The 11,760-nt window shown below is 41.4% G+C and overlaps 1 protein-coding gene across 1 annotated transcript in view; it reads left to right on the top strand.

Annotated features, from left to right (window-relative positions):
- Positions 1-123: 123 nt before the first annotated feature.
- The window catches only part of LOC104462191 (YLP motif-containing protein 1-like), a gene marked incomplete at both ends in the record, with an annotated part of 13,066 nt that continues 1,429 nt past the window's right edge, over positions 124-11,760 (top strand). Inside the window, 5 exons of the mRNA XM_010074048.1 lie at positions 124-288; positions 5,161-5,403; positions 6,334-6,528; positions 7,962-8,704; positions 10,819-11,475. Coding sequence (XP_010072350.1) covers positions 124-288; positions 5,161-5,403; positions 6,334-6,528; positions 7,962-8,704; positions 10,819-11,475 — 2,003 coding nt within the window. The remainder of the gene's footprint in view (positions 289-5,160; positions 5,404-6,333; positions 6,529-7,961; positions 8,705-10,818; positions 11,476-11,760) is intronic.

Below are 11,760 nucleotides of genomic sequence, written 5' to 3'. Positions count from 1 at the left end.
CCGTCCTCCTACCTGGAGCCCCCACCGGCCACCGCCTCCCAGCCCTATCTGCCGCCCCCTGCCCAGGGCTACATGGCGCACCCCCAGCCCTACCTGCTCCCCTCCCAGGCCTCCCCTTCCCAGCCAGCCCAGCCCAGCCTGGCACCCTCCGGGCCTCCCCCGGCCAAGCCGTCGCAGGCCCATTTTCCCCCACCCCAGCCGTCCTTGTCCCAGCCGGAGGCCACTCAGAGTGCTGCCAAAGAGACCGGTGGCGCCGAGCAGCCGGACCCCTCCACCATGACCCCCCAGGTAAGGCAATGCCCCTTCCACACTCGCCCCCGCGGGCCCGGCTGGCAGCAGGGAGTCACCAGGGCAGCGGTGGCGATGAGCCGCTGTGGGTGCCGGCTGTTGCAAAGGCCTCCACGGAAGGGCAGTTTTGCATAATACTTAAAGGGTTTGGATATAACCCTTGAAGTCCGGGAATGGCACAGCTCAGGCGAGGCTCTGTAAATGCTTCTGTATCCAGTGGTGGTTGTCAGGGTGTAACAAATTGTCATTTTTCAGGAGTAAATGAGTTGTTTAGGGAAAAGGCTAACTCCTGGCTGAATTTTAGTTTCTCGGTGGGTTTTGTTGGTCTATGGAGAATTGCTTTGCAGTGTACAGCATGTGGGCAGCCTGCAGTGAACCTCTGCTGACTTCGCCTGGCTTGTTGTGAAATGCAACAGTCTGTTTGCTTATCCCATGCTGCAAGATCGGTGTCTCTTGTCGTGAGTGATTTCTTCCTGTAGTTTTTCTCTTGGGGTCATGTTTCAGTTGCCTATCCGATTTGTATGGAATAGTGACTGTTTTAATCTTACCACAAAAGCTGCAAAAGTGTTTCTGTCATCGTATATAGTTGCCCTTAGACGTACACATTTTGTGCTACGTGTGCTTGATCTTCTAGTGTAAAATTGTAGGGGCATTGGAGGGAAATGTTCTGAAATGCTTTTGAGGTGAAAAGTATTGTTAACGCAGTGTGCTTTTTATGTGTACACGAGTGCCTGCAAAATGTTAGCATGCCTCGCGTCCTAAATGTGAGCAGTTCCAGTGAACTTGATATGCCTGTTCATATGCGTTAATTTACGGACAGTCCAAAGTTGCTTGAGGTTAAACATGCACAAAGAGGCATGCACGCATGTTGAGGTCCTCGGCTATGTAGACAGACCAGATCCACTGAGACTTTTGCATGGTTTTACAGTCAGCGGGTAGAGATACAGCTGCAAGAACAAAGCTGAAGAGCATGCGTTACAAAGTTAATTGACTTTATTAAGGTGGCAAATTGATTTTAGGATTCTGATTTGAAGCTAAGTTTGCAAGAATCCTGTTGCATGATATTGAAGCCACTGACATTTTAAATGTGTTAATTTTGGGGACACCTTTTAAATTATATCCATCAAAGTTTCATACCAATACCTGAAGACATTTGGGAATGTGTCATTTTTAGGTTTGCACCATACAGCTAACTAACCACTGCATCGCAAAGAAGTGCTTTTAGTTCATGAATTTTATTTTACAAAGGTTTTAGACAGTACTAGTTGATCTTTTACAGTGATAGCAATGGGACTTACTAAATTTTTTAATGACAAAAAAACAAAACCTTGAAAAATTGGGTGTAGAATGTGGTGTTAATTCAGTATTGATGCTGCTTGCTGACTTCTTAAATTATTGAACTCAAGATCAACCAGTAAACTGTAATTCCTCCCTCCTTATGCAGCCTGAAATTTCACTGATGTTATTTAATTGTTCCTCAACCGTTTTCTCCTTTCCAGGAGGGTCGCAAGTGATGCATTATTGTGGTGTGCACATAGAAGCAGCGGAATATTGATGAATTTTGCAGTCTGTTTTATGAGTGTTTATACAAACAACTTCTACCTTTAGTTTGTTTACTCTCATGCACAATTCAATGTTAATTCAAAAGGAATATGGTACTTTGCTGGTTATAAATTTGTTGTAACAGATTGATATGATTTTATCTGTCTTAGGCTGTAAAATGAGACAGTTTGGGGCAACAAGGCCTTACACAATAGGAAAAGGAAAAGCAAAGCATAGTGATGCTTTCTTACTAATGATCTTAAAAGCTGAGTAGAGAAATACAGTAATTTGTCATTTATAAAATCCTATTAAGCCTTTGTTTGAACTGGTAATTGAAAACAATTCTGTGTGTTCTCATCCCAGAATAACAGTGGCTGCAGTCAAAACAGATCAGTGTTTTTCTCTTAACATAGCAAATATGCAGTTTGCCATGAGATAGTGTTCTGTGATTTCCCTTTCCTATCTAAAAATAAGATATCGCTCTTTGCCTTGACAATATTGCGAGTTTAGTGTAGTTTCTCACATGGGTGTACAGTTGGAGTAAATTGCTGGATTCTTGTGTTTCTCTATGATCAGATGCATCTTTTGTCAAGTCCTGTTAGAATAGTTGTGGTATTTCATTAATGCACCATCTGATATTTGGGTACTATATGCTGCTATTTATTTACAGTAGTAAACAATTACATGCAGGTGCATCTGTACCCATAGATATGCATTTATCTACGTCTGTTAAAGCTACCTTAGCGTTACTATGTCACCTTTCAGCAGACTGCTGCACTGTTTAAAATCCCTCCTTTGTTTTGTAAAGGGTGCTAAACCATTATTTGTCTGTCTTCACTGAAAAAGGAACAAATGTTCCCCCAAATAGGCGTTATGTTATTGCCTAGGGTCACCTAAAATTAATTTTCAAGTTGTCTTGTCTTTTGGCATGGGCTCTACGTTACTGTTTTTGGTGGTATGTCCTGTGGTCAGGAGCTGATAGTTCTGGTTTCAGTGTTCCCTGTACGATGCAACAGGCATAGTCTCTTGGTCAGCCAAAGATAGAAAAAGGCATATGTCGATGCTGGTGCGTTCTTTGGGCTTAAGGATTGTAACTGGATTTGAAGAATGACGGTCATTCTGAGGAGATAAACACTCAAATAACTGAACTTCTCGCTGCTTGTAATCCTCAGTGCTAGCACTTCTGTTTTGTTCAGACTGAGCTGTAGAAATCTACATTTCCACTTTTCTCACACTTTTTAGTTAGAACCTGCAATACGTGTGTTCCCTGATTCCATCTACTCTGAAAAATAGGTGACAGGATATTATCATTGTAAAGCTCTTTGTGTGAACCCCTGGTCATATTGTGGTTTTTAGCCCTTTGGTAGAATGAGGAGCAAACAGAATGGATCTGTGGAGACAACGATTTCATGGCAGTAGAAGAGGTGCTCATCAAACATAGCATCCTGCACCTTCATGGTAAATTACCTTATAATGGCTTTTGAGAGGGATAATTGAATCACCTTTTGTATAGCTGGGGTGTATGCTTCTCCCTGTTTTGAAAGTTCCACCTACTACAGCATGTTGTAGAAGGTTTCTGAGAGAGTCCACGCTGGAGCGTGAATGTGCATCTTCCACCCAAAGCCATGGGACCTCTTGTGAGTCATATCCTTGTTAAAGATTCTTGGTAGGAGTTAATTGCAGGATCAACAAAGTTGAAGCATAGCCTCTCCTTTTGTTGACCTCATCTCCAAGTTACAGTTTTACAGAAGTTTTTTTTTTTGTTTTTTTTTTTTAATACAGCTCCACGTTTAATTGTGTCTGCTAGATTGCTACCAATAGAAAAGATCGTTCCTGGTTTGAGCGTGAGGTAGGCTTTTGGAGAAAGCTTGCACTTCTTTTAAACCTGTTTTAAGATTAGCAGAATGGTTCTGTTTTGAGAAATCTCATCAGACAGCACCTACCACTTTGGTGTTGTCACACTTAGTTTAAAATATGTGCATCTTTTGGACTCTTTTCTGTTCCTGAGTGGGCTTTATATCAATGTCTTTTCTTAACTGTACATGCTTGGATGGAAGGGAAGAACAGAGGATATGAAAGAATATATGAAAGATATGGAGCAGTCCTGGATTCTCAGAGGTGGTGGAGTTGACATGAGAGCACAAGAATGGTTGCACTAGGTCAGACCAAAAGTATAGTACTTTATCGTTCTGTCTTTGACAGTGACTGAAGGAGATGCTAAGAGAATAACTTAAAAATAAAGTGTAAAATGATATTTCCCTAAAATGTAGGAGCTGCCTTAGATGCAACTGGTATCTTAATTTTTAAAATATGTAGATTTTTTTTTTTTTCTGTGAGCTTGTGGAGCTATGTTGAATCCACAAACCTTTAGCCCTTGCAGTGGTCTCTGGCAGGAACTTTGGTAGCACAAGGCTATGTCAGGTGAAGAGCTGCCTCCCGCCTGTTTTGAATGTGTGTCCTGCTCGTCTGATTTGATGCCTAATATTTCTTGTATTAGAAGGGATAAGGAACTGTTGGTTTCTATTCAGGTCTCTTTAAGATACACCACTACTTAAGTGGTGAGATACTTATCTTTAGTCTTTTGTTCTTTATGTTGGTGGCAACTTACAGCTCATGCAAGATACTGTCATCTGGCCTGAGTACTCTAATTCTAGCCTGAGATATTTAAAACTGAATGCTTGATCACTTCTTAAATGGATAATTTTTTGTGTTCAACCATATCTATTTACCTCTTCAGCTGTTGAATGAATTAGAATTAATGAGAATTCAGATGATAAGTAATCCTTACTATATCCTGATTCCGATGGTTCTTTTTCCTTTCCACAGCCTTTATTCAAGTGTCTCCACTGCAGGTTCTCAGCTTTCGTTTTCACTCTACTTGATGTCTGTATTCTCTGTTTGTCCTCTTCATCTGTTTGTACATTTCCTACTTTTTCTCTTTACTGCTCCCTGACTCATACTTGTCCTCCGTTTTCCCTTAATTTTACCTAAGTTAGTCTCATAATAAGTACCTATAGTTGTTAGCAATAAAAAGCACTAAAAATAATAAGTATGGTACTTATCACGTGTCTGTAGTAATTTGACTTATTGTTCTCTTAAGATGTGAGCTCTTTGAGGTGGGGAATAAGTTCTGCTGTGGGTACTATGCCTGGCATAGTGGTTTCTGAATTTTGATTCGATCTTCTGACATCCATTGCAATACTGATGAAGTGAGTGTTCCCTCAAAACAGATTTAAAAACTTTTCTAGAGAAGATTCTAGTGACTATCATGAATTAATTTTCATAGTTTTTCCCAGGAAAGCTGTCTCAGAAAATTTCTGTCTATTGCAGGAACAGCAGCAATACTGGTACCAGCAGCACCTGCTTAGCCTGCAGCAAAGAGCAAAAGCCCATGCTCAGGGACAGCAGCAAATGAAAGGTCCAGTAGCAAAGGATGCATCTGAGCAGAGAACAAAGTCTGAAGAAGGAAATATGAGTGCTTCAGCTCAGCAGTCTGAACCTCCTCTGCTTAATGAATCCCTGCCTCCAGCTTCCAAAGAAGACGAGTCTTCTCTTACGTCCACTGAAACCCAAGTAGGCTTTGTAAAGCAATGCCACTCCATTTGTTGTGCTAGATGGGACAAAGAAACAGGAAAATAATGCTATCAAATTCTCGTGGATACTGTGTAACAGTAGCTAAGTATGGTAAAGCAGTTGTAAAAGAACATTTGCTAAGGCTGGACCAATTAAAAAAATAAAAATATACTCCTTTCATATAGACTTATATCGTCACTCGCACATGCACCCGAGCATCTCCAAGCTTGATTCACCTGCGTCTTCCCCAACATTGTCATCTCAGTCTGTGAGAAACACTTTGTGATACCTAAGTGCAAAATCAATTACTCAGTAGATGAGGAGTGCTATCTTTAAGGCACTGTTTCTTAATTAGTCTCTGGCAGTTTGTCAGTTCTGGCTCCCCTTCTCTCTGTGTGTTATAGTTTGTCTGGAAGCCAAGAACTTGGCACAGAATATTTTTGTCAGCATGCTTAATGACAGTTACTACATAATGATGGAAGTCATGATTGATGTTTGAACAGATTACTATAGGGTAGTAGCTTACCCTGCAGCATGTGCTCCACTGTAACTTACAATGTGTGGGTTCCTACCAAGTAGCAAAAATAATGCACTTGGAGTTTCTTTACCTGGTCATGAAAAAACACTGTAGTTTCATTGTATTTGCTGTAAGCAACAGATAACAGATCTGCATTAATCTCTTTCCTGTAGGTAGTTTCTGTATGTTTGAATATCCTTATTGCCATCAGCCTAACCTTTAGATCAGACTATTCAGAATAAATGAAATAAAAATCAGCTTTCCAAAAGCTGTGGGTAGCCAGAACACTGAAATACAAAGTGATAAGATAATGAACACCATGAAAGTTCCTGTAAACTGGGTAGTGACCAAGTGTGTTTTCCTTTTGACAGAAGGAGCTTTCCTTTATTTATAGTATTTGCCTTTTTCTCTAGCTCAATATTGAACCTCCTGATGACCCTGAGGAAGATTTGAGATTGCAGCAATTGCAAGCAGCAGCAGCTCAATGGCAGCAGCATCCCCATCACCGGGTTGGATTTCAATATCAGAGAATAATGCAGAAGCATGCCCAGCTGCAGCAGATAGTACAGCAATACCAACAGATCATGCAACAGCCTCCAAACTTACAGGTGAAATACCAAGGAGATGGTGTTCAATATACTTCCTGGGTGACCTAGCACTCATGGTCTGCTGAAAAACAAGTAATTGAATAGTTTGTCATGGTTGGGTTATTTGTCTAGCTACTTTTTCTGCATGGGTAGAAGTCTGTATCCCATTTTCCTGCTGTCGCTCAACTTCTGAATGAGAAAAGAATCAAAATGCATCAAAGGAAGCGTGACCAATAGGTTGAGAGAGGTGATTCTCTCCCTCTACTCTGCTCTCATGAGACCCCACCTGGTGTATGGGGTTAGCTCTGGGACCCCCAACATAAGAAGGACATAGACCTGTTGGAGCAAGTCCAGAGGAGGGCCACAAAGATGATCAGAGGGCTGGAGCACCTCTCCTGTGAAGACAGGCTGAGAGAGTTCGGATTGTTCAGCTGGAGAAGAGAAGGCTCCAGGGAGACAGGGCCCACAGGAGAGATGAGGAGGGAGTTTTTACAAGGGCATGTAGTGATAGGACGAGGGGTAATGGCTTTAAACTGAAAGAAGGTAGATTTAGACTAGATATTAGGAAGAAATTCTTCACTGTGAGGGTGGTGAGACACTGGAACAGGTTGCCCAGAGAAGTTGTGGCTGCCCCATCCCTGGAGGTGTTCAAGGCCAGGCTGGATGAGGCTTTGAGCAACCTGGTCTAGTGGAAGGTGTCCCTGCCCATGGCAGGGGGGTTGGAACTAGATTATTAACTTTTAAGGTCCCTTCCAACCCAAACCATTCTAGGATTCTAAGTAGAAGTTGACTAGTGTATTAGAGAGTTGAGTCAGCTTTTTCTGGGTTATTAGAGTTTGCACATTAAGAATTCCTTTGTAACCTGGGCTGTCTGCTTGTTTTAAAAAAAAATCTCTTTAGGTGTGAACTGTAAAAATCTTGGACAAGATGAAGCCATTGATATTAGAAATTGTATCTACCTATAATGAAAGACAGTACCTCCTTGAAAGAAACTTCATGGTGCAAATACTGAGGTCTGGCAAAGGTGTAGAGAAAAGTAATTGGTGACAGCTGAAGGAACTCAGAGCCAGTTAATAGTAGAAACTGAAACCTTGAGAAATAGCCATGTATTGTATATATTGAAAGCATGAAGATTGATTTGGGCTTTAGCCATTGTTATCATGCAGTAATAATACAGCTTAGAGCCTTTTGATTATAGCTTTCTTCAGCTATCCTGTTGAAAAAAAAAAAGAAAAAGAAAAAAAAGCCTTTTATACATAAATGCCCTGTAGTCATAAAATACGTACATCGTCACAGTGACTTTAGACATCACAGTTGGTGTTTGCTTTTGTTTCAGTGTAGTTCTTTCTCAAGCTTCTGCCCACATCAGAAGTTGTGATATTACAAGTGATACTGAAATATGTGTCTCTGAGAAACTAAGATGGTATTTTGAAGCTATTGTCTTCTCGTTGCAGACAATGTCAGTGGACATGCAGCTGCGACATTATGAGGCACAGCAAAAACAGTTCCAGCAGCTTCATAAGGATTGGGAGCGATCAATGAACCAACAGTGGCAGCATCAGCTTCAAACCTACCCTCACAAAGACCAGCTTCAAGAGTACGAGAAACAGTGGAAAGCGTGGGATGAACAGATGAAGGTCACTCAGTCCCATCTGCAGGAGAAAGTGAGCTCACTCCAAAATCTGAAGAATCAATATCCTGCAAATGTCTCGCTGCCACCACCATTTGTTCCATATTCTCAAACCACTCAAGGGGGCATTCCTATTGTGCCTCCAGCTCTACCTTCAACTACACCTCCGCTAGTTCCCCCACCTCTCTCCTCTGTTTCTCAGTTATCTAATTCCTCTGTCCCTTCAGGATCCAGTTCTCAAAGCAGTCAATCTACTGAGACACCAAGGCCAGCTCTGCTTCCCACCCCTGGCACCTATGCATCAAAAATAGCTAGTTCAACTATCTATTCACCTTATCATTCTCAAGTAAGTTCATCCTTTGGCTCTTCAGACCATGGAAAGTCTGAAGTTCATCTTAGTAAACAAACTGTCTCTACTTCATCTGAACAAGGATGTGGGGAACTGAAAGCCACTTCTGCAGTGTCTTCAACACATGCATCTACCATGCAGGATAAACCAGTGAGGTCGGGTGGATTGCTTCCAGATCCTCCCAGATCAGCACGTTTTGAAGGTCCCAGAGGCCCTAGGTAAGGATGTTTTTGTTGATTTATACATGTTCCAGGTTATCAGACTTTCAGTGATATATTAAGAAATGAAACATATATCTTATTTTCAAATCTTCCTGAGGTTTGCAAACTGTGCTTGTTTGGCAGAGGTTTTGTTTTTAAAGTATGTGTGCCATGCTCTGTATTTATCTTATTAAAGCAAAGCTAGGTAGATGCGTTTCACCTGAGCATTATCTAGAGCAGAGCTATTTTTTTTTTCCTAGTGAAATCCTTGGGCACCCTTTCCCAGCAACATAATATCCCTTTTGTGACAGTAGGAAGGCTGTTGTAAATTTTTGATGTCTTTGTTGTCCTTAGTTTAAAGATTATAACTCACACTTGAAAGAGTGATTCTGTATGAAAAGTGATCTAAAGTCCCAGCATTTTGTCTGTGGTACTTGGAACACAGTTTAGGAAAATCTAAACCAAAATGTTGGAAGGATAGTTTTTAAGGTGTTGCTATATATGGTAGCACTTTAATGGAGGCATTCTGAAAGGGATTCAGGAGAGTATTCAGCTATATATACAGTTGAATATATGTAGCTAATTATTAGCAATTTAGATGCAAATTTTTTTTTAGAAACAATAGGAAGTACTTTTTGTAATCCAACATTTATTGCAGAAAGAAATGAAAATTCAAAGCTGTTCCCCAGTACTTTAACTTCTAGTGAGAGAGAGTTGTAGCTGTATGATTGTCCTATTCAGTGCACTTTAAAATGGCAGCTTGCTAAGAGAGGTGGTGCTTGCCTTAAGTACAAATCAGTGGTTTTCTACACATGTAGCATGACTTAGCATTCGAACAATTATAAATGAGAGAGAAGGAAAGAAATTAAGATTTGAGCCTTGAGATCTTAGCATTAGGGTTCTTTGCCACTTTTTCTTTTGTATTACATCATGATGGTCTTGGTCTTGGTTTTGAAGGTTGCTGTCTTTATCTTTTGGTAAGGTAGAGTTTTGTACGAATTTAAATCTTCATTTTATCATGTGGATGGCCTGCTGCCTTAATGTAAAGCCAATGTTCTGGGTCTTTTGTGTGGTTTTATACCTGCTATATGTTTTAATCCAAGATCTTGGTTTTGGAATGTTTTTCTTACGTATTTGACATGATATCAGGTTGCAAAAACATCTGTTCTGTCTGGTCATTAGCTCGGGATGCATTGATATGATGCCTACTGAACCAAAGAACCATGTTCTGTAAAATTGTTTCTATCCTTGCATACTGTGGCAGACTTTACAGTCATATCTTCATGTTTATTTCTCTTCTCTTTGCTTCCAAGGTGATCATTCATGAATAATCATTCATGAATTGGTAGCAATGTCAATTGATTTTTCATAATTTTAAAATAATTATTTACCCCCTGATGGTTTTTTAAAAGTATTGTTTCTGGTCCTGGGAATTTGTTGGATGTACAGTTCTGAACAGACTGTTTTTATTATTTGCTAGTGCATGTCCTTCATGTGCATTGGTTTAGAGCTCAGTGATGTGCAATGATAGGCTATGAATAATCAACAATTTCTAGAATGCAAATAGAGGAGCTCTGGTTTTGAGCATACTTAAGGTATTTAATTTACACTGTAACCTTTGTGCTTTCCTGTATTGTGATTGCATGACCATTCTAGGGTTTTATCAAAGCTTTCCCAAAAGTCCGTTTACTGTTTTTTCTCAATATTGTTAGTAAAGAGAGCCTACATGGCATTTATCGACATAGCTAAGGAGGCTTGTTGCACACTGTCAAAACAAAAGTTCAACAAGAGTTGTTGATTACAACAAAACTTCCATTAAACAAAAGCTGAAAGCTTTTTTTCAAATGAGTTTTCCAGCTTTCTTTGTCAGACAGGTTTCAGACCTGAGGTATTTAAGCCAAATTTCATTTTAGGGTTACATAATCTGTAGGTGGCTTAAACTGGTCCTCAGTGGACAATATCGAATTGAAGAACATGCCTCTGTGCTTCTGCACTGGTTCAGTAGGGATTGATCCTAAGGCACAGCAGGGTTCATCAGTTAAAAGTGACTTTTGGTGTAGATGAAACTGCCTTTTAGAGGATTTTAATTTGACATGTTCATTTGAATAAAATTACCATTATATCATCTATAGATTTGATGGACCTCGAGGAAGAGGATATGACAAATTTGAAGGCCCAAGACAGAGAGGACCTCGTTTCGACTCCCAGCGCTCAGAAGGATACAGGTCACGTTTTGACCGACAGAATGCAGATGGGCAGTCTTCAAGTAGATGGGGGACTATCCCACGAGGACCAGCAGGACAATTTTATACTTCGACAAATGCATCACATGGACATGGTTCCCGACCTAGTGGTCCACGGTGGAGGGGGCCCAGGCCTCATTTGGGACAGCAGCAGCAACAGTCACAGACAGACTCACAGTCAGAAAGCAAAGAACCTTTTACAGACGTGACTGGCAATCAGCAGACTGTAAGCAGAACACAGTCTACTCCCGATGCACAGGATGCAGGTGTTGTTGAGCCAAATGAGGACCTGACAAACACACAAGAGGAACTATCCAAACCTGAAGTCAAAGAAACTGTTTCAGACCCTCCTAAAAAGTGGACATGGAGTTCGCATGATCCTAACGAGCAAGTAGAAGAGTCCAAAGCACCTACTCCACCTGTTCAGAGCCAGAAATCAACATCCCTTTCTAGCAACCCTGTAGCTTTGCAGTCAGGTAGTACAAGGACAGGCGGTGCAGTAACCCCTGTAACAGGAGATCAGGAGCTGGATTCCCCAGATGACCAGTTGGTTGCTTCAGATAGCACTGAGGACCTAACTGGACCAGAAAGCAGAGGGAAAGGGTCGTTTAGACATGAAGACAGAGGCAAGGGACCAGTAAGCAGAGGAAGAGGGCAGGGCAGACTGGATGATGGCCGTGGTAGAGGGCAGGGGGATGGCCGTGGCTGGGGAATGGGCCGTGGCCGGGGGATGGGAAGATTTGATGGTGGCCGGGGGATGGGAAGATTTGATGGTGGCCGGGGAATGGGCAGGATGGACGGTGGCCATGGCTGGGGAATGGGCAGGATGGA

This window comes from Pterocles gutturalis, unplaced genomic scaffold (genome assembly GCF_000699245.1).
Source record: "Pterocles gutturalis isolate BGI_N339 unplaced genomic scaffold, ASM69924v1 scaffold4447, whole genome shotgun sequence".
Classification (NCBI taxonomy): Eukaryota; Metazoa; Chordata; class Aves; order Pterocliformes; family Pteroclidae; genus Pterocles; species Pterocles gutturalis.
Note: the sequence above shows the minus strand (reverse complement) of the source record. Positions and strands in the feature narration are given on the sequence as shown.